Genomic DNA, 26,709 nt, shown 5'->3' on the forward strand with positions numbered 1-26,709 from the left:
TCGATATAAATGCAGTATAGTCCATATAAAATTCATATTAAATGTACATTTTGAAAAGTCTTTGGGTTAGTGGCCTATCTTGTGCATTTGAAAATTGAACCAAGCCAAAATTTCAACGGAATTGTGCTACATGTAAATTTGAAATACACGCAATGGCATCCGCTTCACCACCAACTGTGCCTAAACCAAAATCGAAGGTTGGTGTCTTATTGGCTGTGTACCAAGATAAAGTACAAAGTTATAAGAAAAAATTACAAGAAAAGGAAGCAGAATGCGAAAACGCTGAAAAAGAATTCAGAAGAGTGACACAAAAAGCAGAAGAGGTAAATAAAATTTGTCGTGTGTTTTATTAGTGTTGCCTATCTGTATACCACCTTGCAAGAACACCACCACAGTTTTATGAAATTCAATCTGTGGAGACCGACCAACCTCGTTCCCTGCGCATTATCAGCTTTTTTATGCTTTAACTATATGGCACTAGATAATATATACTCTGGCGTCCATCAGTAATGTAAATAAAGCCTGGGATACACGGGCACGAGGTTGGAGCGGTCATAAAGTATCTACTAGGGGGGGGTGGAGGATTCTAGGGGGGGGGGGTTCGAAATTTTTTTCGAGGGTTTAGGGGGCTCCAAATTTTTTTTGAGGGTTTAGGGGGGGGGTTTCAATTTTTTTTGGGAAACTCAAGAGAAAATGTAGGAAGTCTAATTTCATAGTTTTACGTTTGAAGATTTCAAAAATTTATCTTATTGGATATATGTACATTTCATATTGGCATTATTTGGGCATCATCGCCTTGCCCTTTTGGTTTGTAACATTGAGCTAGGCGAGGGAAGTAGATTAGTGACTCTCACAGCTCATCAGAGTGGTTTGAAAAAGTACTTCTTAAAAGAAATTTGTCAAAACAAAGTGTCTTTTAGCTAAAATTGTGGCGAAAAATATTGAAATTTTCGCCCGTCGGCGCAAGCCGGTTGCGCCTCCTTAGCATCTGCTAATGTCAAAACACCTTAACATTTCAAATTGCAAAAAACAAATTCCAAGTTTCTTGACTCAAAGATTCCGGGCGTTACTTTCAACCATACTGCTCTTACAGTTTAATATTTTCACTTAATAATGGAGGCGCAAGTAAGGACAAAAAATACAAGGGGCGCCAATTTCATAGTTTGCACCCCCAGAAAATTAAGCCAGGTCGCTACTGGGGAAAATAAGCCGTATTTTTTTCCAAATTCTACAGCAGCTCAGAGAAAACCACTTGATGATTCTTGTCTTAACCCTGTTATACTTTAACTTAACAGGGCTAAACTATCTCCCTTACCTTATTTTGACATAAAAAACTGTCATACAAACAAATAATACTCTTTGTACCGCATCTGGATGAATTATTCTTCGCGTAAAATTTTCTTAGTAGGGGGGGGGGGGTGCGAAAAAATATTGGGCCTTATGAGGGGGGGGTTCGAAAATTTTTCCAGGTTAGGGGAGGGGGTGCGAAATTTTTTTTGGATTTTTCAAAATATCCTCCACCCCCCTCTAGTAGATACTTTATGACCGCTCCCTAAGAGTTTCATTGCGCATGTTTTATATTGTCTGTATATAATGTTAGGCTGGTAGCATTTTGCTAAATCTCAACATCCTCAACCCCATGTATAAATTGCACGTTTTTTGATAACTTTGTTAATTAAAGTTTATTGTGTTCGATTATTTCTTTATAATTCCTCCGAATCTTCAAACCAAAACAGAGACCCTTGTCCTCACTCCTGTTTTCAAAGGCTTTATAGTTGAACACTACGTAACTACGTAGAATATTCTTGGTTTCATTCAAGATCGAAATGAAAAGAGAGAGAGAGGTTGTCAAGTCGACCACCGTGCCGGAAAAAAAAAAACAGAAACGGGAGAGGAAAGCTCCTAGTGGCTTCTGCTCATACTTCTTGCGAAAAGAGTTTCTTTGTATGTCATTCGTTTGTTCTGTCTGTACGTGTGTTACTTTCGTTTTCGCAATGTTTTTGTTGGTTGATAGAGCCTGGTTTGGACTTCGTTCGGCCTTTGTATTGAAATTAAACACCCATCTATATTAAACAATTTGAATTTCTTCCCTGACTTGCGCGCTCTTTTGTTCTTTTTTCTTTTTATATCTTTTCGAATGCAATTGACGATCTTTTTGATAACTAACTAATGACATTCAAATTCTTTCGTTCTTTTCATTGACGGCAAGATAGATAAGCCCGGGCAGCCCGGGGAACTGGCTGGTGTAATCAGCACGCAGATATTGCAACCCAATTGGCGGCTGCTAAAGGCGCCTTTGGGCGGTTTCGAGGCATTAATAATTTGTTTTGATCACGTGATGATATAATGCAAATGCCGTGATCTGATTCGTTACTTTCTCACTCTTGCAAATCAAAATTTGAGATTAGCAAAAGGTTTGATTAAAAGATTACTTTTAGGTCGTTCCTCTTGCTACTTCACTCTAAAGTCTGTTTATCACATTTGTTTCCTGGTTTGAATAAATAAGATGGAGCAAATTAAAAAGAAAATGGCAATACTTAGAGAGAAGCTTGAAAAGGCTGAGGAACGTTCCAAAAAAGCTGAAGACGAACTACAAAACTCAAACAACAAAGCTGAAGAGGTATAAATTTTAAACTGTCATGATGTTTGTTTATGAATCTGTTCATGAATCTGTTCCTCAAAATCCATATGTTTATTTGTTTATTTTCACAGTGTTCTCTTACTACCATTTACATATGGTACTACCATTTACATATGATATAATAAAGCAGATGATTAATTTTGCACGTATGGAAAGTTTTGAGGCATTCCCTTGCTTGCAGACCTCCTGAAAAATACTCACGGTTCAGTCTCACAAGGCTCACCGTTTTGAATGAACCTAGTCTCACAGGTGCCATTAAAATCACATATTTTTTGACTACCACTGGTACTGTCAGTCAGGCACATCCTGGCAAATGAACGGGGTATTTTTCACTTGCGACCATTGGCAAATGAACGGGGTCGAAAACGAAAGTGACGTAATAGCGCCGAATACCCAGTTTAATTGAACCGGGTTGGAAATATTTTGCTTCATTTCAAAGAACTGCATAGATGAAATTTTTTTTCCATGGGTCAATTTTGTCTTCGAAGATTGAAGAAACTTTTAACGAGAAAATAAAGTTCCCAGTTTTCTTCCTTTTTTCCCTTTTTCAGTTTGAAGTTCATTTTTATTCATTTTCACGCTTTTAGCCTGAGACGTCCTATCTCATTTACACTGGGTGACGAATACCTCATGCAAATGCTCACCCCGTTCATTTGCCAGGATGTGCCTGACTGACTGTCACGTGTCTGGTACCGTGAGTGGTCCTAAATCCGACATCCCTGCCTAAATCCGATGGGAAGATACAAACTAAAATAAAAACAAACCTTTTGCTGTGACACATTGAAGATACCAAAGTGTCAACTAAACTGAGAGATTTGATACACTGAACCAATTGAACCAAAACATTAATTGCTTCTTATGGTTATACAAAACATAAATTTTTATTATTAAATTGTTAACGTTTTAAACACAAGCAACGGATCTGAATAATAGAGGTATATAAAGTCTGTCCAGATATAATTGGCAGTGGAAACAAGAATGCCTGTAACTTTTGATAGTCAAATATAATTATAGAAATTTTTTTTTCTTGTTTTAGAGAATCAAAAGCGCTATATTTAAATGTATTTTTGGTTGAAAATTTGCAATTTTTAGCGGTTAAATTTGCGATTGCAAAAATCGAGCTTCTTTTCTACTTATGCTATACTGTAACGTTCATTTTTACACCAGTGGTAGTTCAACTTATCTGATATTCCGATGGTGGATTGGCGGCCGCCCACGCTAAAGCTCTAAAGGGAGCGGGCCAATTTCCCATCGGAGAGGAATGATAGTCGGCCTTTGATGTGCCGCACCCCCAGTCGGGTTCAACAGCCCTTGACCGTAAACCTAGAAGTATTTCAGTTGGACCCGCCAATCCCCGAAAACGAGGGCTGGGTTACCAGACCTCCCGCTGCAAAATTCTTGACGCGGTCTCGCAAAATTCCGTAATGTAAACCTTCCAGATGTTGAAAATTTTCCCGATCTTCAGAGCTTTAGCGTGTCGGATGAAAATTTCACCATCTGGGTGTCAGATAATAGTTCAACCTTAGGTTAAGAAGTTTGTTAAATAGACCTTTTCGCCTTTCCATCCGCCATCTTGAATTACTTACTTTTGGTTACTTTTGGTCTTTTGGTTGTCTTCGAGCTTCATGCTCTGGCAAGAAACTTTCTGCTTCACACCACAATGCCGCATCCATCAAACCTGAATAAAGGAAGGATGTCAGCAGCTAAACAGTTTTCATGTCAAGAATGGAGTTAGAGTCGGCTCTCCTGCACCCTGTGTAACCATGAATCTGTTGCTCGTCTGGGATCGAACTGAGGTGCCTGTCTAGAGAGTTTTTGAACTTTTCGACTGTAACATTCTTCATATCTCTAATACTCTTGGGCATTGAATTGAATAACTTAGCACCTTGCACAACAAGCGTGCTATCATGTAGTTTTGAACTATGGGTGCGAACACACATCCTTCCCAATCTTGGGAGTTCCTTGAATTGAAATTTATTGTTGATGTTGGAACCAGATTTTCAGCTATTTTCCATGTATACAGGATCCGATATCTCTCCCTTCTTCTTTGAAGTGAGTAAAGTTTTAGCTTTTTCAGACAATCCCAATAGTTTTTTGGAGTGCCAGTTATTCTTTTGAGAAATGATTTTTGGATTTCTTCTAATCTTTGGGTAGAACTGACAGCACTTGGACTCCATAGGACTGAGCAATATTCAATGACTGGAATAACCAATGATTTGTAAAGAGTAATCATTAGTTTGGGTAAACGCGAAGAGAAAGTCCGCAGAATCCAGGAAATCAAGTTTTTTGCTTTCTCAATGACTGAATTTATTGGTCAGCCTAAGCTGAGCATTCAAATAGGTAAAATTTTCTTCCACCATAAGACGGCAAAAAAAAAATCCGATTTTCCGATCTCACTTTGATTTCTAAACTTTCTTCCGATCGGGTTAACTTTTTGGGTACTTTTAGCGTGCGTTGTTTTTACCGTTTTTACGGATCATAATGTACTTTCAAGATGGCGGCTCAAGCGATAGCGATGGCTAAATCTTCATGATGCACCGACAAGCACGGAGACTTAGAAAATTTTTTGAAACTTTTCAATACTTTACCCCGGTTCGAACCTACATGTTTCCGATTACGAAACACGTAGTCTATACCACTGGGCCACGACGGTTGCCAATTTTCCGAAATTCAAGGTTATTTATTAGAGTGACATATATAGTATATACGGGTGAACAGACCTCACGAGTTAGGCTAACTGTTATGATCGCCATTCCTCCAGGTAGACCCCACACACGGGTGCACCACCGGGAGGGTGCACAGCCGTCTGGGTGCATGTTAGGGATGAGCACTGCTGCCTATCCCTAACAAAACGCTGCGCTCGCCTGTGCGCTTACGCGCACAATATTTTGCCCGCGCGTACCCGCGCGGTGTACTTGCAAGGTCGGTGCATCATGAAGATTTAGCCATCGGTCGATAGTCAGATGTGATAAGTCAGTGTTGTACCAAAGTATTTCCAGTGTAAATCTGTTGCAAGCTTCAATTTCTGTCATTTATTTTTTTAACTCGGCAAATCAAACACATGATTTTCATCAAGGGGATTCTTTTTCTACATCCTTTGAAGGTTTAAAGCCATTTGCTCAAGTTTTTGTTTATGTTGAATTTTCTGATACTTTTTATAATGCTGCTTTTTAATAGTTTTTGCAATAAAAACATATTTTTCTTGTTTGCCTCTAGGGGGGTTGATAGTGTTATAATGTTATTGGAATTTGATAAAGTTTACAAAAGCACAGCTACTGTCTAAATTTGATAAAGACTGGATGCAATCGTGCTTTTTTGGACTTGGACGTGTTTGTGATAAAGGCGAATCGCAAAAAACTGTTTGGTTCCCGTCATTTCTACTTTAAAAAGTGGGAGTCGTTCGGCCGGTCAGTCGAAAATATTTTTCTGTTAAGAATCAGCTATACATCTTGTTGAAAGGGAAATCATGTGGACTGATCCGAATTTTAAAATTGAGAAACCGTGGATAAACAGGTGTTTTCGGTTTACTCTCCATTAGCATGCGGCTCTCTACTTCGATTTGAAAACGACTCTCCAGCTCTACCCTGCTGACCGTAAATCAGATATGACGGGAACCAAATGATGACATCACATCTCCTATTATTGGACTTGCAAAATTATGGAATTGGAATTTGATCATTTATATTAATATTAATATATACAGTTCTTGTTGGAATTGATCAAACTATTTTTCACATAGTTCCGGACACAGATTGTGTTTTTCTAACCTTTTCTAACCTTGGCGCACATTTTGACTGAATGATGGAATGGAATGAATGGCGATAACAGTTTATAGATATCTCTTATCAGACTTGCAGAAAGCGGGCTGCCGTCCAGTTACACAACATGCACACTCTTGTCACAACTTGCACAGCCATAACAAACAGATCAATCTGGTCTTCATTTAACATTGTTTTAAAGTTTAAAAAACACTGCCAGTGCTTGGCACAGAAGAGAGGACTCCCAGTTGAAATTAATTGCTACACCGCTGCCCTGTTGAATTTATTTATTATGGTTGTGTGTTTATTCTGCCAAGGCGGTAAATCAATTGCACAAATTCATAGACCAATCAAAAGCGAGTTTAAAGCAAAACGGGGGAAAAATGAGCTTCCCCGCATAGTTATGAATTTTAAGTTTTGCTTTCGATTATCATTTGCGACCAGCAAAGTCTTCAAGATGGTTGTGTGCATGTTGTGTAACTTGACGGTACTAAACTACAAAATTTATTTACCCAGACTGGAGGGGCCATCCATATAGTACGTACACAGTGAAGGGGGGAGAGGGGGTTTAGCAAAAGCGTACATCTATTGTTTAAACAAAGTCATTTCTAATGTTCTCTGCGTACAAGGGGGGAGGGGTGTCAAATATTTGGAAAATCTTTGCGTACGTACTATATGGACAATGCTAAAGAGAAGTATACTTTGAGCTTCCAGTGGGGGGGGGGGTTGGAGGAGCTCTCAGGCTTGTTTTACATAATTTTAAATCAAGTTATCAAATGTTTCATATTTTGTACATTATTCAACATATTTAGTCTACTCTGTTTCAGTGCATCTCTTACATCTGTTAACCCACTTATTAAAGCAGCTATCTAGCTAAGCTCCATTGGCTGACCTTCCAGCCTCGGCTGGTTTATTTGATTTGTAAAGACAGCATCATCTGACATTAGTACTCCCAGGTCCTTCACAAATTTCTTCCTTTCGATATTTTCTCCTGACGGGGATTTGTAGTGAGTTTGGTTTTTTATTTCTTCATCTGGACCATAGCGTAGAAGTTCAAACTTTGTGTCATTTAGTTTCATGTTGTTTTCTTCAGTCCAGTCATAGACTTTTTCTAGTTCTTTTTGAAGAATTTCAACATCCTTTGTGTTTTTGATTGATTTGGTGGCACGTGTATCATCAGCAAATGATTTCAATATACAGTACAGTACTTTTTCATCAATGTCACCAATCAATATTAGAAATATAAGAGGTCCCAATACACTGCCTTGAGGGACTCCTGAAATTACTTTCTGGGCTTTGGACTTGACACCATTTACTATTACTGTTTGATATCTTTCAGTAAGGAATGATTCAATCCATCTGTGGATTGGTCCGGATATACCAAATTGCTTTAATTTCCCAAGTACAACTGCATGATCGACTTTGTCGAAAGCCTTTGAGAAATCAAGGTAAACAACATCTGCATTCAAACCCTCATCTAATATGTCAAGAATGAGGTCGTGTTGCTCGAGAAGCTGACTAAGGTAGGATCTCCCACTTCTGAAACCATGTTGGTTTGGATTGAAAAGGTCATTGTTGTTCATGTGATTTACAATATGATTTCTCAATATTTTCTCGAAAATTTTTATCACATGCGAGGTGAGTGCAACAGGTCTGTAGTTGGCAGCCAGAGATCTGCTTCCTCCTTTGTGAATTGGTGTTATGGTGCATTTTTTCAGTTCAGTTGGAACAAGACCTATTTCTAGGCTTTTCTTCCAGAGTAAACACAGTGGAACGGATAACTCATCTTTGTATTTTTTGAGAAACATAGCTGGAAATCCATCAGGTCCTGCAGAAGATGATGGAGACAGCTCATTTATTGCTTTAACGATGGAGTCTTCTGTTATGTTAATCTCATCAATCTTGACGTTTGTTTTGTCTTGGTTAGGTTGTGGTTGTGGTTGCTTTGGTTTACTGAACACTTTAGCATATTGGTCGGCTAAGAGATCAGCCATTTCTTTGCTTCTTTGTGTAAGTTCTTCATTGCAATTTAATAGGGTCCGATATTAGACCGAATTTTCGATTTCTTTTTTGCATAGGTAAAGAAATATTTTGAATTCTTTTTAATTGAGTCAATCACTTTGCTTTCCACGTGACGCTTTGACTCATTAAAAGATTTTTGAAGTTTTTTCTCAATTTGTAAAAGTTCATCTTTTATCTTGTCTTTCTTGGATTTGGAGTTGGTGTGTAAAAGTTTTTTTGTAATTTTTCTTCTTCTTTTTGTAAGAGAGTGACGGTATCTCTCAGCTTTTGATTTCGTTTTTGATGTGGTCTCTGGCCTTCACAGGAACTCTGCTTTCGCATATTCTGTAGCATATGTTGTTGAAGGTTTCCAAAATAACATCTGGGTCTTCAGTATCGAACTCACTTGGCCAGTAGACATATTTGAGATCATCTTTAATAGTTTCCCAATCAATGTCATCAGCAAAATAATTCAGTGTGTTGAATTTTGTGCGTGGCTCTTGTTGATCGTCGTCCAGAAAGGAGTTTTGAACTTTCAGAGTTGTTGATACTAGTACAATTTCGTGATGTGATGTGCTTTGCAATACAGGTACTGTTGTGTAGCTGTGTATCATTTGTTCGTTGTTAGTGAAAACAAGGTCTAATGTATTTCCGTCCTTGTGTGTTGGCAAATCGATATATTGTGACATGAAGAATTTGTTGCAAAACTGATTCAAAGAGTTTAGAATAAGACGGTCGTTGATAGTACATCCTGATTTTGGAAGGCCCTCAGGCCAAGTTGCTTTTGGAAGGTTGAAATCACCTCCGAAAATGATATTTGGTACGGTTTCTAACTTTGAAAGTGCATTTTTTACACCATTGATAGGAATGATAAAATCATTTGCGGTTGAAGGATTACCATTTGCTTTGTCGTCAGGTTGTCGGTAGACTACCAGGATAGCCAGATTTTCGATGCTTGAGTATAGGCAAAGAAGTTGTACACTGGGCGAGGAGTGAGAATAGATTTTTTCGCATGAAGCTGCAATATCATCCCTGACATAAAAACAAACTCCACCAGTAAATCTGCCTCTAGATTTCTTCTTTCTTGTTGAATCACATCGGAAGGGAGTGAAACCTTCTACTTTAAGTTCTGCGTCTTTATGGTTATATAACCAAGTTTCTGACAATCCAACAAAAAGTTGGTTTTCATTACAAACATTATCTTTAATAAAGGGAACTTTGCTGGGTACTGTTTGTGGACAAAGCCCTTGTATGTTAAAAAATGCAAAGCTATTCACTACTGGAATGTTTGCATTGGGTTGAATGGTAGTTGAGGGATTTGGAATGGTGGTCTGAGCGGTAGTCCTTGTGGGGGTATCAGATGAGTCTGTTGTGGAGGTATTTGGTGAGTCTGTTGTGGAGGTATTTGGTGAGTCTGTTGTTGAGGTAATTGATGAGTCTGTTGTAGGTTTTGTACTTGAAATTGAATGTCTTGGATTTTCTGTCCCAGTGTTTCCAGAATTTCTTCCTTCAACAGACGAATCATATCTAAAAAATGACCAGGCTCTTGTTTGTTATTGTTTGATTGTTTGTTATTGTGCGCTACACTACTTTTCACAGTTGGAGGTTGTCTTTTTGTTCCTTTTACATGAGCAAAACGACAGGATTCTGAAAAGCATTCTCCTTTCCGAAGGGAATCTAAACACATTTTTGGATGAAAGTCCTTGCATTTAGTTCCAAGGTTACATCCTCTTGGTTGCCTTGTTCCATGTTGTGTGAACTTGCGACACATTTTAGGGTGAGTGTAGTTGCATTCCTTTCCTTTTAGGCCATGCTTGCATGTTCCACTTTTGTAAAATTTGCAGATTTGGGATTTCTTTTCATTATCTTTGATTTCGCCTCTTCTTGTTTTGTTGGTTTCGTCATCTTCACTTTGTTTACCAGCAGAGAAATTATAATCAGATGACTGGTCAATGTCGACAACATCAACATCAGTTGTTGAATCGGTTGTGACTGTAAGGGTTGTATCCTGAGCTTCAGTATTTATTGGATGATGGTTGTTCTGAGTTTGGGATGTACTTTTTGTACGTTTTTTACGCTTACTATTCCCTTCTTCATCACTTGGAATGGTAGTAACTTTACAGGGATCGCAAATGTAAAACATTCCTGGTAGATTGTATGCAAAAATATAGGAACGAAAAAGCCGTGGTTGGATTTAGTTGGAAAATATGCAAAACATATGCAAGTTTACACAAAGATTAAAAAGACAACAAAGCATCTTATAAATAAATTTTATAATCATTAGAACAATAAAAGATGGAATTTCTTAATCCAAAAAGAAATATTTACCGAACAACAAAAGCCTTTTAGAAATTTTTTCTTAAAGACATAGCATATTCTGTTTTCATGCCATTAAAAAATTCCACGAAGACGGAGTACAAAACACGCAAACTGAAAGCAGTAATTATGACGTCACGCATTCAGCGGGTTCAGATCGATGTTTTGATTTGATCGTTTGGCGGTTCTATTCCCAGGAGAATAATTTACCGTCAGTTGAATAAGGATTATTTTTGTACCTTCGTGGGTGATTTTTCAGCTTGAGTTTATGTCTAATGTTATGGTTTTTTGAAGTGCTTGTTCTAAGAGATGGGCGAATTTGATTATTTCTAGTTTTCAAAAGAAGCAAATTTAATCTTTTTTCTACAAGATTACACTTTAATATAATGCCAATTATGCATGTAAGTTTTATATGAATACTTTCTTTTTGCATATGTTTTGCATACTTTCTAAGGGAATTTCACCACGGCAATTCGGCCACCATAATTTTTGCATACAATTCAATATGGCTGATGGAAAGGCGAAAAGGTCTATTTCAAAGCAAACAGAAAAGTCCTTCGGAAGATATGGGACCTGAAATACCCCTTGGTAGCACTTTTCTGTGAAATATCAAATCTCCAACTTATTACTAAAAACGGGGGTTATGTTATCTTTTTTGAACAGTGCAATTAAAAGTTGGAAAATGTTAAGTGTTGGTGCATTGGTATTATTGGTATCATTGATTATTTCGAAACGAAGTGATTTTATTGAAAAGATAAGCATGAACTTATATTGCCTTTGTTATTTTTAAGTCATTAAAGAACTTTGCTAGTAATTCCCAAAACACTAAGCACAGTTTGGCTATGAGGTCATTAAAGAGATCGTAAAATGTGTCATGATCGAAAAACTATCACTACCCCTGTTTTTAGTAATAAGTTGGAGATTTGATATTTCACAAAAAAGTGCTGCCAAGGGGTATTTCGGGTCCCATATTTTCCGAAGGACTTTTCTGTTTGCCTTGAAATTTAATAAACTTCTTAACCTAAAGTTGAACTACCACTGATGTAAAAATGAAAGTTATAGCTTAAGTAGAAAAAAAGTTCAATTTTTACAATCGCAAATTTATCCGATAAAAATCTCGAATTTTTCAACCAAAAATACTTTTAAATATAGCGCTTTTGATTCTCTAAAACAAGCAAAAAAAATTTCCATAATTATATTTGATTATCAGAAGTTACAGGCATCCTTCGAATTTCAAGTACCAAAATTTCAAAAAAATTGTGAGTCTTCGATCACTTTCTTAACAACCCTTCGGACTGTCCGGTGTATTTGTCCGGTGGCAAAAAAAAGTATCCTTTCGTTACACCGGACGCAGTCTGGTGTTGCATACAGGGAATTTTGGCATGAAACAAAAAATTAAGAAACACCGGACGCGCCTGACTGCTCATGTCCGGTGGAAAAAAATATCCTTCTACGACACGGGACATATGACTTCCTTAAGTCCGGTGTAGAGATTGTCCGGTGGTAAAAAAAATTCTCATTTTACACCGGACTTTCGCGTGTCCGGTGTTTGTTAAGTCAGGTTTTTGTTTGGCGTCTTGTTGTGCACCTTCCTAGTTTTGCTGGTTGTTTTGCCACTACTTATACTCTAATTCAGCCTACTCTAGCCATTTCTCTAATTTAGCCTTATCAAGCAATTTCTTTGTGTCCTCTGTTACGTGTTAGTGCAAAAAAATTTACATAGGTTATTTACTTTTTATTTTTATACAATCTTATAATTTGTATGTATATATGGATAATGGGTCTTAGGACCTTTTGATACTTAAAATATAGATAGATAGATAGGTGCGTCGGCAGGGTCCTTCGAAGACTTGATAACCGTTCGAGTACTTTGACAACTTAGATAACCAATAGATTACTTTGATAATTTTTTAACTAATTTAACTAATTTAAACTAATAACTCTTTAAGAAAACCAAAAAAACTGACCTAAAATCAAAGCACAAAAAGAAGACCCGCTATAAAGATTGACCTCCTTATTTCCCACGCCATTTTGTGTGCCTTTGCCCTTGGTTTCCTTAAGTAACTCATATCGCGCGTTCTGGTTGGTCGGAGAAAACGAAAGTGGTTTTCGCGCATTCTGATTGGTCAGAGAAAACAAAAGTGGTTTTCGAGCGTGAATGTGTGTTTTAAATTGGCGGAAATAAACTTGGTTTCAGATTATTTTGACGCGCTGCTACTGGAAACATATTTGATAAAATTGAAGGTATTCAATACGATCGAAAGTGATTGAGCGTTATCGAACAGTAATCGAAACGATCGAACGAATAAAAAATGGCCGATAAAAATGCCATAATTTGGAGTTGAGTGAGTATTCGATCACCAATAGAATCGATAAGTAGTCACTGATCACCTTCGATTGTTATTGACAATGGAATCGCAATTATTTGATCGTGTTTGATTACGTTCGATTGGTTCAATTGCGATTTTTGTTCAAAGTTGTTCGATTGACACCGTCTGGAAGTACAGTAGCTAGATTTTTTGTTTTTCAATCTGCATGGGCAAAATTCGTTTTTATCAGTTTAAAGGTCAGGGTCGGAGCTTATAGTCGAATATGGTCGGGAGTAGCATAGATATAGTGAAATATAGGGATAAAGGCCCTGGTAGGGGCTAAACCTAGTCAGAAAATTTCTGGACTGTATTTTCACTTACTGTTTAAACCTCTTTGACAACAAGTTTGTTTCAATACTTCAACCAAGTTTATCAATCAAACTTTCACCATCTCATAATCACAGCCAAATGCATTTTTAAAGCATCTCACAATTTTCCGTGGAAGTACAGACTTTTTTATATCTGTGATTGGACGTTTGTGCAAATGAGCGCGAGATCGCATTTAATACGTCTCATCGCAAAGATTTCAGAGATTGGTTCCTTTTGCTGTGTGAAAGCCTGCCTGGTGAGAGTAGCGTACTCACATTATTTGCTATCTATGATTCATGGTATGTTAATTAAATTACGTTGGAGGTTCGGTGAAATGGTGACCGAATGACCGTCCCATGTTTTGTTAGATAGTCACAAGTAAGAGCAGTTGAGCGTACTTTTTCCCCCATAAGAATTATTAAAGGCAAAAAGTAGCTAAGCTCTAGCTTCTAGACTACAGCAGGACTAACCCTGACAGTTAAAAAATGAATGATTGTGAATTCGAATTTGAGCTTCTGAACCAAGGATATATACTTTTCATGTGAGGGTTTGATACTTGGGATAAGTATCAAACTTGAACTCTAAAAATGACAACCTCAAAACATCTTAAAAGTTCAGAAATTCTAGAAACTAAAAACAAACAGCTACTAGGTAAAACATTTATATAACACTGTCTCAGCCACCCTGGAGAAAAAGGGGCAGCAAAAAGATCTTCTACAGATAATTTACGACCAAATGCAGTGGCGTAATAGGCCTGACTTAAAATGGGCCAGAAAGGTAATTGCCCATATTCCTTTCATTCTTTAAGTACGGGGCTATTTTAAAAAGCATGGTACCCATTTAATTTACTGACCAGAATTAAATCGCGTGTAAAAGAATAACATACGCTTTTAGAAATAAATGTAGAGTGATATAATAATAACATATAATACAAATAATATAATATGTGTTTATAACATAACATTGTGCTTGTTTGCTTTAAACAAGTGTTTGAGAGAATCAAAGACTACTTCCTAATGTCAATTCATATCCAATTATATTTCCTGCATCATATTGAGTATAAATGTAATTCTTAATCAAAGTAACCTTAGAACTATTGTATTTTATGATGTCGTCAAAATTTTTGGTAGAAAGTGTCAGTTTAGTGATAAAAATGACAAAAGAAAATGTCATTGCTTTCCTTGCTCTAAAAGCTATCTTTACAAATTTTCCAAGGCTAAAATGACTGTTAATTTGTATCCTTTTGTACCATGAGCATTCAGTATAATAAATCTTTTTGGAGGAATTTTACTTATGATTATTATTTCAATATTTTGTAAATATTTTTACAAGAAAGTGCCTTTTTTTGTCAGCATTCTGACATGTAAAAGGAGGAGATATTAATAAGATGTTACTAGCCAGCACCTTACAATTCTTCTGATTTTAAGCTATAATATGATGTTGGTTACTTGATTGGAATACTGTTTTGTTTGGTTACTGAATTTATTCTGGTCTTACTTATTCTGGTCTGTAAATTTTTGAAGTAGAAAAGGAAAACAGCAAGATGGCGGCTGATTTAATAAAAAAGCAATCGATTTTCACTACCTGTCGGAGAACGGCAACTCTGACAAAAGTTTTATGATAATCTTAAATCTAACTTTATCAAACCATCAATGAAAGGTTTTAGCACCATATTATAATGAAATTAAGTCTCATTTAACAAAATTAAGGGCAGAAAGTGGTACCCCAATAAGTACCCCAATTGGGGCACCATGCTTTTTAAAATAACCCTTTAGTACGCATCCTTGCAGAAACCACCCCAGTTTTTATATTTTTAAATGAGTGTGACCACCTCCTTTCAGTAAAAAACGAAGGGAAAGTAAATTATGTCAACCAAATTTTTAGAAAAAAACTAATTTGAATTCTATTTTGATTAATTAAATTTGTTAGCTCATGTTAGCATCAGCTCTATTTGAAAGAGAAAGTACTTCTAATTGAAAAAAATTATATAAAGAAATAAATAATGTGAAATTCTTTCATTACACCTTTTCATTGTCTTATTTGCTCAAACAAAGAGCTCAAAAGAGCGCCGATGACACCTTTCTATGAGCACATATTTTACACTGTGTCAATCTATATAAGAATGTCTCAATTCACCTCAATTCAAATAGGAATACGTTTTACAATTTGATAAAAGTTTGCTTTAGAAACGTTAGTGAATTTTATGAAGAAAACAAAAAAAGCTAAACGAAAGTTGTGGCTAAGAGACATGGATGCAGTAGTCCAGTTTCATCAATATCTTGAATCATGATTAGAAACATTAGTGGTCCCAGCAAGTGTATCCATTCTCTAGGTAATGGGTCAGTCGTTCAGTGTGTTGGAGCAATTGACTAAGATATGATCGGCCTTTCCTAAAGCGATGTTGATTATTGTTATACAGATTGTTTTCTTCTAAACGGTTCTGTTTCTTGGTTCAAACAATCTTTTCAAAGATCTTTGATATATGTGATGTTTGGATAGTCTATAGTTTTCTGCGAGTCCTTGATTCCCTTTCTTGTAGACTTGGGAAATAAAAATATATCTGACGTAATGGTAGATTACTATTAAAAAATTGGGAAATTCCTTTATGATCTTCTAAAAAAGCGAGAAATTTAAAAATTTCTTAAATTTTCTTTTCACTTTCAGTCTGAAACAGAAGTTGGGCGTCTGCAAAAAGAATTGGGAAATTTAGAAGACGAATTAGACACATCTGAAACTAAATTGGCAAAGATCACTGCAAGGTTACATGAGGCAGAAAAACAGGCAGATGAAAGTGAGCGTGCTCGACGTGTTTTGGAAGACCGTGGTCAAACAGATGATGACAGGTTAGCTAAACTACAAGCAGAATACGAAGATGTTGTCTCCAAAAATGCAGATGTGGAAGATCGATACTCACAGGTATATTTTGTGTAGCATTCTTGAAGCTCTTAAAATATGCTGGAATCTGACCCCTGTTTGTTACTAATAATAGCAGGCAAGCACTAGGGTCAAATTATAATTTTCTGCTGTTTCCAACAGGAAAAATGACTTAATCTTAACAGTTTCTTTATTCATCACCTCAATGGCTTCATAAATATTTTTCAATTGATAATAATATGAATTTGTCATTCCAACTGCTTACTTTGACCGAATTTCTTTTAATTTTTAGATTTCTTCGGAAATTGAAGATTTAGAACGACATCTCGAAGATGAAGAACAAAAAGCTGTCCAAGCAGAAGAGTAAGTCAAATTTTTCTTTTATTTTTGTTCGCATAGGCAATTGCATATTCTTTAGCGATTGCATATTCTTTAGCGATTGCAAGTTTTGGACACATCACTATTCTTCAAGATGATAATTTTTCTGTAACTAACTTCCTTAGTACTTGGGTATGAAATTGTTGAATTATTTTATTTCAAAGTTTAACTTTAATTTTTTCCGAGATTATTTGATAAAGTACATATTCACTTATGACAAGCCTAACCAAGGCAGATACACACACTCTGTCCTTTACACGTTCTCTAAGAGCTTTGTTCCCTAACATTTGGATAGAAACGCGATTTCACTATAAAAAAACATTATACATAGCATATACATTTTCATACTTTGCAATACCTACATATATATACGAAATCCATTAAAAAAACTTTAGTTATGATCAAGAGGGCAGGTTGTTTCTGCTTTAGCATGAAGCACATACTACTAACCTCAATAGAAAATATTATTATCATTATCATTATCAAACTACAGTACACTACATCTCTACAATGAATCTTTTAAAGATTGAAAAAGAAACTTAACCTCGAAAGGCACACCTACATACATACCCGAATACCATCAGTAGCTTATAAAAGAAGAATTCGAACCCTCGATTATCGGTTAAAACTTTACCGACTCAAAAATTTTCAGATTTAAAGAAATAACCAATATTTGAGTGATCTATATTTAGCCTGGTTAATGTTGGTCCAGTTATCTTTTAGAACAATCATTTTCTATCTAGAATTTTGATGTAGCTTGTATTTTTAACAAACTAATTTAAACATTTTCGAAAGCATAATTCGTAGAAAGAATGTTAGCTTCAAACCTTTTTTCAAAACATCTTAAAAGAAAAGGTCATTTTCTGTGCAATGCAATGATCTAGCTTATCTTTCCTTCGTCCAAAAGATTCATTCTTAAAAAATAATTGATGTCATCAAAATTTCTATTTCGGGTATTTCTAAAGATTTCGTGATTTTACACGATTTTAGATGAGTTTCTTGACCACGTTGGACCCCCTTGGATTTTTTCCGCCCATTTTTTTGGACCTCCCTGGATTTTTGACCTCGTTATATTCACCACCCTGGATTTTCAACCCAATTTTCATTCAAAAAACCTCCTCAACATAGGGAGTACAGACTATTTCTGGAATAGCCCATTATAGTCAGGAAGTTGTGCCCGAGTTGATGTAAGGGTCGAAGTTATTTATTTCAATACAATTTCGAATTACATAAAGTAATCAAGAATGTCATGATGGAGTTCAAAACACATACACACGCATACCTACAATGAAAAAAAATATATCTAAAATTGATACAAGTCCATTTTATTTCTTTTTATTCTCAACCTAACCTATGGTGTTCAGAACACAAACACACATACACACCCATAAATGGAAAAAATCTCAAATGGGTACAAGTCCATTTTATTTCTTTGTATTCTCAACTTCTATGGAGTTAAAAAAACACAAACACACACATACACGTACATACAACGAAAAAAAATATCTAAAATTGATCCAAGTCTATTTTATTTCTTTTTATCCTCAACCTAACCTCCGATGAGCAGACGTGTAAAACACTTGGATAATGAAGTAGTGGTTGTAGGAAACAGTCTAAAGGCTATGGAAATAAGCGAAAACCAGGCCAGTGCTAGAGAAAACCAATACACTACTAAACTCCAAGAAATGAGCACACGGTATCAAGAGGTAAGGGCGCGTTAGAAGGGCGTTTCATTAGGCGTGAGGGTGTGAAAATCATTTAGGGTGGTTTTTAGGATGGATTAAAAATGATCTCAATTTCTGGTGTCGTAATCGTCAATCCTTGTGGAATACGAGTTTCTTATTTAGCAGATTCATGTAAAAAAGTCACGAAAAAACCTCGAGTGAAGCGTCAACTAAGATTTTTTTATAACGGCTGTTGCGGCCTGTTACCTTTCGTGAAATTATTCCCCTTGGAAAGTTTGGTTACTGTCAACACCAATTTGTTGGGATCATTTTTAATCAATACACAGCAGAATAAAGGGTTGGTTTTCTGCTTTCCCTTCTTTCATGATATAATATGACTTTGGGTGAAATCCCAGATCACTTTTTAGCTCCGTTTCTTCACTTCCAAATATCTATATTTCAGAAAAGAAATATTTGATAGTCTTTCCTTAAGACTTCAGGTTGGGTTGATCCGAGTAAAAATTCCGCTTACTTACTCAACGTTATATTGTGTTCATGATATAGTATCCCCATAAGCCAATTTCATTCATTTATATATACATATACACTTCTTTATCTAATCAATACACCGTTCTCTCAACACCCTCCCGCCCATCCGCCCAAACAGAATGTCGAAAACATTGGATAAAACGTTAATGGAGGTTGGCAACTCCTTACGTTTGATGGAACGTAACGACAAAGACGCGTCAGAGCGTGAAGATAAGTTGTCATCAAAACTTGCAGCTATGAAGCAAACATACACGGAGGTAATGTTACCCCTCCCTAGCCCTAAAACACCCTATCTCTGTCATCGGGTTTTAGTCTAAATTCTTCTCTGCTGTTTTTTTATTTACCAAAACCATCGGTCTTCTATTTTGATCAATTTAATTTCTTTCGTTTGCCCAAAACCTTTCATATGACACGATCTCATCTACACTGAAAATGAAAACCTAAAGATTTTACGTCAAATATCTAAGGCCTGTGTGGTTTTTGCAAATCAAGGATATAAACCTATCAACCTTTAAAGCGTGGGGAGACTAAGTTCGAGTTTACCCCGAAGGAATGACGTCATAATGTCTAAAGCCATTGTATTCACATTCTCATTATAAACAAACATTTTGACATCATTTCCTTGTAAGTTCTATCATTACCAGACCCCTCAAAGGCCTACCATACCCATAGATTTATAAAGCCCGAAGGGCTCGATGTCGTGCTTTAAGCCATCGCAGGCAAAAAAATTGAATACTGCAAAAAATATTGTTGTTACTGTTTCTGAAAACCCGCGAAGCTTCTGATTGGTCAAGCGCTGAAATTCTATTGTAATGTCACGTGACCTAGGTAGGATCTCCTACCTAACCTCGGCACACTTTCAGCAAAAGTTTGACATCTAGCCCTTCGGGCTTTATATATCTATGACCACACCGTCAGGGTTGATAGGTACATTTTAATCACGCGAGATTGCTGTTTCAAGCTTATAAGTTAACCCTTTTAATTTCTGGATACTTTTTGTTTATTTTCTCTACTTTGATCTCAATTCAGGCTGAGTCACGTGCTTCTAAATACGAAGATCACTCAAAAGAATTGGAATCCACCCTCGATGATTTACAAGGTAAGTCTATAACGATTTTTCAACGTTTATCTCACGTTTTATTGGAACTGAAATATGACTTTGACCCAAAAAGTACGTAATATACATAAGCTCTCTCTTATTCGAACTTCTATTATTCTTTTTATAATTCTAACTAGTTTCCAGTCCTCGTCAAGGATGAAACCCTTTGAAACTATTCTCTATATTTCGAATCTCTGTAATTCGAGCAAATGAGATTCCCTGTTCGAATTAGTGAGAGTCAACTGTATTGTCAGACAATATTATTGGCAAAACAAAAAATATGTTGTAAAGTGCTCACAATGTATTGAAAGGGTGTTCACAATTATATTGCCAGGTCGATCTTCAATATTCCAACAAAACAGGGGGAAATAAGTAAAACAAAATAATGATTTGAAATGAGCTGCTGCATTAAAAATCCGTACAGGAGGGGACCTTTTTAAGTCAAAATAAAATTCTTGGAAATGTGAGGATAACCCCTGGAAATTGGCAAAATTTGCAAAGAAAATCTTGGAAATATTTTAAAGAATACTTAAGTTACGGTGGACGAACTAAAACCTGTCTTTTACCTCCTTGAAATTTTAGAATAACTATTTACCCCCTGATAAATGAAAAAAACACTCATTTAGACCCTCTGGAAATTCTTCTCATGGTTACCCCCTGGAAATGTTCGTCCCCCCCTTTTCTGGAGATAAAATGGAATGGCCCAATGCTCGTCATATTTTGGGGGTAGTGAAAAATCTACAGAATTTGCCATGTCCGGGGGGTAAACTTGCTCTGTTTGGGGGTAATGTTGCTTGGTTTTTGGGTTATTTTGAATGTCTCGGGGTCAACTGATGCTTGTCCGGCGGGTCAGACCTGCTGTCCGGGGGGTCAAAATTCACAATGTCCGGGGGTAAATTTCTAAAGAAATGTTATATCCTCCACCCCCCATATTCAATTTTTTTCTGGAAGAGCCCAATTTGGTGAAGAAATTATTCTTACCAGACTGGGAATGTTTTAGTTTTGGTTAGAAGTAATTTTGGCGAATCACAGGGTAAATTTGTTTTTAGACAAATTGCTTTTTTAAACAAAGATTATTTTAGAGAATCATAAAAAACTTTATTTTTGCGAGGAACATTATTCTCGTTATTTTCGAAGCGGCTTTCGGCTTAGTTTTCTGTAAAATATTTTTTTCTAAAATGACAGACGACCTTTTTTTAAACACAAAAACGAACGATTTTCACTATATGACAAGGTAAAACGTCATATTTTTCATGACTACTTAAGTATTTCCTGTCTGTAATTTGAGCGAGATCAATCTCTCCTCCCAGTTGAAAAACTATTTTTCAAAAGTCAATTATGACCAGCTATGACTGATTTCTAGCACTACAAGAAGCTCTTGAAAAAAGAGCAAGTTAAAATTTTGTTTTTGAAAATATAAGAGTAATATCTTTAGCTTACTCATCAATTTTAATTCACAAGCTTTTTCACATTTGATTGACACGGACGTGGAGCAAGTCAGAAAAAGGAAAGGAAAATTTTTTTTTGCTTATATCAGCCTAATATAACAATAGCCAGACACTGTCCTGATATGAAATATTATGTGTCTGATATGAAACGGAAACACTTATGTAAAAATAAAACCTTTAAACTTTATTTGGACCCCACCTTTGATTTGTTTTTGAAAATAGTTTAAAGGTCAAAAGAAAAATACTTTCTTTTTTGCTAAGCCTAAATTTTTGATTTAGTCCATATTTACTTTATTTCATTTTATTTCCAACCACTGGAAATTAGGCCCCTTTTATTAAGATTAGAAAATATTTTCAAAGCAAGTTTATTAAACACCCGAGAGTTACTTGCTGTCTGGTTTATGGCTTCTGTAAATTTGTCTCATAAATCAAATTTTTTTCTCTTAAGTTTAGACAAGAGTGACTGTTTATTTGTTTTGACTAGGCCTGTTCAATAGTGTTTTATGGTTTTCATAACTAAGTTTTCTTCTACTGTTTTATGTTGGTCCTCAAATTTTGTGTTTGTTTAAGGTTTAACGGGGATTTCGAAATTGTTTTTCTATAGCCTTGTTTGGAGCTTCGTGAACCTACTTTTTTATATAACCATTGTAAACTCAAGCATCATTCTTTGTCAAGCCATTTCATCGGGCCTCCTCAAATTTTAAATTTAAGTTAATTGCAGAACCCTAAAACTCTAAATTTATTCATTTTTGACCGAGTCTAGTGGAGCCAATAAAGGTCAAACTGTTAAGGGTTATGAGCAGTCTACCATAGTTGATGTCATCAAAAGAAAAGGTTTTCAGTTTGCTCTCAAATAGGCTGCCTAGTTTACATAGTGATTAATGTATGTTGGAAGGGCTTCATCTGTCTTTTACAGCTCTTAAGCTCTAGGTGCGTGTTTATATAAATTGGCGAACAATATTCGACAAGATGTTTGCGGACCATAATTCATGAAGTAAATAATAGGCGGTTCTCTGTTATAAAAAGGAATTTTCTTTCTGAAAGCAACCCTATTTTATTTGGGCAATTGGGCAATTCCATTTTCTAACGATACAGGGAATGTACGAACTTTTCCAGGGGCTAATCTGAAGAAAAAACTTTCTTTAATTTTTCAGGGGGTAAAAAAATATTCTAAAACTTTCAGGGGGTTAAAGACTGGTTTTAGTTGATCACCCTTACTTTTAAGGTATGAAGAAAAATTTTCCAAAGGTCTTGCATATTTTGCCATTTTCCAGGGGGAGGGTCAAGAATTATTTTTTTTCCTAAAGAGGTGCATTCACCCCCTGTATTGATTTAAAATGGAACAGCCCATCGTGGTCAATATGTTGTATATTGTAACCCTTTAGTTCTACAAATCTTGTGGCACATATTTCATCAATGCCGTAGTGACAGATTTTCCAAATGTTTTCGATATGGAGAGCTATGAGAGAATATTTGGCCTATAGACAAAAGTATAAGAACATTGTAACAAGATTTAAAGGCTTCATCAAGTCTACAACATTTTCTTAGGAAATTACACCAAAATAAATATAAAATGATGAAAATAAGAACAATGGATATTTTAGAATTCTTGTAGAAAGGTCTTAGAACTTTCCCTCTCAAAAGGTTGTACTACACGTCTTTTTATAAGAGCAAATTATATAAGAACATAACACTTCGATGGCCAAAATGTTAAGAACAGGCTAAGTGTATTTTAAGGCTTTGCAGACTCTGAATGGCCAATTTCTTAAGAAAATTGACCAAAGTGCTCACGAAATGGTGAAAATAAGAATATACGCTAAGAACATTTTTAGGCTTGAAGCTAATAAAAGTTAAGAACATCCGAAGGCTTCAAAAAATTTAGGATGTTCTTATTTAAAATAAAAAGTGTAATGTTGACGAGAAAGAATGTATACTCTATCACTCATAACCTTGTCTGTCGAGAAAGTAACACATCGTTTTGACATTTTCTTTCAATCAACTTAATCAATTTAAGCTTTACAGTGAAAAAAATCTCAATACAGTCTTAGATCTGATTTAATATTGACAAATTTTATCAATAAAAAGTTGACATTATTTTGATAATGTAGCATATGGGATTAACTGTATCGTATTAAAATGCTACGTAATCTTAAAAATTCAGTACTGTATATATACTGTATTCTTATGAATCCGCCCTACGGGAATTTTGACTTTTAAAATTTCCATCTATTGCTCTCAGTAATCCATGAAGATCAGAATACAAGTCTTCATTTTTAGTTGATTAATTTGAAGGGGAGTTTATTAATTGAACTGTGAACCTCGTTTTGCCTTTTCGTTTTCTTTCAGATCAATTATGTAATTTTAGAGATGTAAAAATGGGTCAAAATAAGTTTGAATACTGAAAGAATACAATTATTAACACATACTTAGGTTTTCCTCATCTACAAATTTTTGCTTCAAATAAACTCTCTTCCTAGAGGGGAGGCGTTTATTCAAAGGGGGCGTTTATTTGAGGAGAATTTTTCCCTGTGGGGAGGGCGTTTAAAGGAAGGGGGCGTCAATTCGAGGTAATACGGTATTTCTCTTTGAAATCTTTATGGATGCTTATTTATACTAGGGTCCCATCGATTCGGGCCACGGTGAGAATGGAACATTTAATTTTTCAACATGCACCTATTTTATACTATAGGGTCCCATCTGTCACTAAACTGGTAAATTTTGGTTGAGGATTAAATCCTCTTTAAATTGTTCTTCTTTTATAAAAAGGGGATAGCAACTGCGATTATACACTCATCCTTACGGTCATTGTTGAAAAAGTTTTGTGTCTCATTTTTTGTCTATGTAAAGTGACTCGTTAATAGTAATTGAGAAACTGACGTCACTCTTTTACTAAAAAATAACCTACCGCTTTAAAAAATTGCTTTGAATGATATTAATCTACTTTTAGGATGAGTGACAAGTCTGTTATTACGTAGACGATCCTATCGTCTACACAAGATCACTAAAAAGGGAATAGTTTAGGAGAGGCGTGATAAATTCGGGTGGAATAAGCAGTGGCGGAGATGTTTACAGTGTTCCAAAACTCTACCGCCACTTTTTTCCCGTAAACCGCCCTGGCGCCCTAACTCTTTCTCGCATTTACTTTAAACGGACGATAGCATCGTCTAGTTATTACGTCACCATCTATATATCTAAAATGCTACCACTCCGGTAGCAGGCACGACACAACGGGTACGGCAGGTACGGCGGCCGCCGTACCAGATTTTCACAAAAATACCCGAAGTTTTCCTCTTCGTCGGTCAAATCGCTATAAAATCGCTTAAATTTCCTCATTCGCCGTACCAGATATAAAAAGCTTCCGTCGTGCCTGGGTAGTTCAAGGTTATTTGTGTTTCACTTGCTTTAAATATGTCGAAGTCGACCCGAAGTTTCCTCTTTCGGTACTCTCGGGTACCTAATATCCGGGGGGGGGGGGTTGGAGAAAATCTCAAAATTTAATAAGAAATAAAAGAATGTCTTGGGTAGAAAATTTTTTAAAAGGAGGCTACTACAGCAGAATTAGGACAAAAAAAGAGACTTTCAAAAACATTTTCCCAAAAATTAATAAGCGGGGTTGGGGGTTGGAATAAGAATGCCCTGGGTGGAAAATTTTCGAAAAATTGATTAGCGGGATGGGGGACGGCTATGAGGTACCCGAGAGTAGCTATCTACCCGAAGGTAGGGAAGGGCGTCACTCTTTTTCCCTAATTTTCCCCACTTACCCAGAACCCTTCTTTTGTTGCTGAAGCGGAGAAGCGTCGAGTAATATTTTTTGTGCCCAGTATAAGGTCTTTGGTATGACCTGGCCTGGGTTCGAACCCAAGACTTTATAATCCGCAACCGAGTACTTTACCCTTTCACTACGGAATAAGGGAAAGACTTAGCTGTATTAAAAGTGTCCAGCCAAAATGCCCAAGGCGGGATTCTATACCCACGATACTGATTAAGCCATTACACTGGCAGCGTGCGTATTTATTTAATTTATATTAATCCTTTTCTTTTTACAGATAAATTGGAGGAGGAAAGGAACCTATACGATAAAGTCAAAGGTGATCTCGACAATCTCCTGGCTGAGATCCAAAACTTGAATGTCTAAATGAACTACTAACTATTGAATGACCACTGATTTCACAAATGAATAAAAGACCCAACATTTCAACAATGTAATTATCCTTTTAATATGCATATTTTAAATTGTATGGTTTTAGTTACTTTGCTCTTATTGCTGCTGTTTTGTTGTTGTTTACATGTTTGAATTTCATCTTTAGATTAGACCTCTCATAAAATAAATGTCATGAATACTTGCCTCATTTGAAATAATGTCAACCATTTAAAGGTTTTGTTTTAAAGTAAGAGTGATATCGTTTGCTTACTCATCAATTTTAATTCACAAGCTTTTTCACATTGAATTGACACGAATGTGGAGCAAGATCGGTCAGAAAGAGGAAAAGAAAAACATTTTTTGCTTATATCAGCATAATATAACAATAGTAAGACACTGTCCTGAAATGAAATATGTGTCTGATATGAAACGGGGAAAATGCCGTATAATGTACTACACCTGATGCTTATAACATCCAAACAGTTTAGCATAATATCGCACTGCCTGGACCTCTCTAAACTAAATTTTTATTGCTAAGTTCAAAAATGTTGTATTTTTTACTGTAGTTGTTTTTATGAGCATTGTATCTATGTATTTTACTGTTTATGACCCCTTAAATAAATTTAGCATCTTTTTTGTGAATGTATATATTCCTTATTTGTTTTTTTTCTAAAAAATACTTCAAATAATATTTATAAGAATGAATCCTTATTACTCTATTCCCTCTAAGTTAACGATTTTCAACCTCAAAATTTGACATATGAAAGTCCCCTATAGGAGGCCATACATTTTATAACTCCTTCTTAGGTAATGGCAATCGCTATCTAAGGTATTTTAGGGTATTGGTTGCCACGAATTTGTCATTTATGAATTCCATTAAGTCCATCAAAGCGGCTCAGTTTTGTTTTATATTTACTTTTTTTTTTGGCGTCTTTTTAGTTTCACATTGTTCTAATAAGTTCTTTTTTTCCAGGAGTCAATTTTATGGATAAATCTAGGAGCACATTTTAAGGAAAAGCACATATATTCAATTTTCCAGCGCCGCGGACAATCTGTTAAAAAAACCCAGGAGCTACATTATGAAAAACACAACCAGATGCCAGATTTTTTTTCCAGGGAGCTTCATAATTTTCTTAAAAGGTTTCATTTTCTAGGAGCACTT

General features: G+C 35.9%; 1 protein-coding gene across 5 annotated transcripts; it reads left to right on the top strand.

Moving 5' to 3' along the window:
• Positions 1–67: 67 nt before the first annotated feature.
• Positions 68–26,193, top strand: LOC136813069 (tropomyosin-1-like). 5 transcript variants are annotated; one of them, XM_067069594.1, is made up of 6 exons: positions 68–323; positions 16,059–16,310; positions 16,561–16,631; positions 18,978–19,116; positions 19,889–19,958; positions 25,453–25,761. In XM_067069594.1, exons 1-6 carry the CDS (start codon positions 153–155, stop codon positions 25,539–25,541), a joined length of 792 nt encoding a protein of 263 aa, XP_066925695.1. In that variant the 5' UTR covers positions 68–152; the 3' UTR covers positions 25,542–25,761. The 5 variants fall into 5 exon arrangements, with proteins under 5 accessions (XP_066925695.1, XP_066925698.1, XP_066925694.1 ...); XM_067069593.1 differs by lacking the exon at positions 18,978–19,116 and adding an exon at positions 18,214–18,352 and having other exon boundaries at positions 74–323; XM_067069596.1 differs by lacking the exon at positions 68–323 and adding an exon at positions 2,381–2,620 and having other exon boundaries at positions 25,453–26,193.
• Positions 26,194–26,709: the final 516 nt, after the last annotated feature.

The sequence above is a fragment of the Clytia hemisphaerica genome, unplaced genomic scaffold (assembly GCF_902728285.1).
Source record: "Clytia hemisphaerica strain Z4C2 unplaced genomic scaffold, Clytia hemisphaerica genome assembly, whole genome shotgun sequence".
In the NCBI taxonomy this organism is placed as follows: Eukaryota; Metazoa; Cnidaria; class Hydrozoa; order Leptothecata; family Clytiidae; genus Clytia; species Clytia hemisphaerica.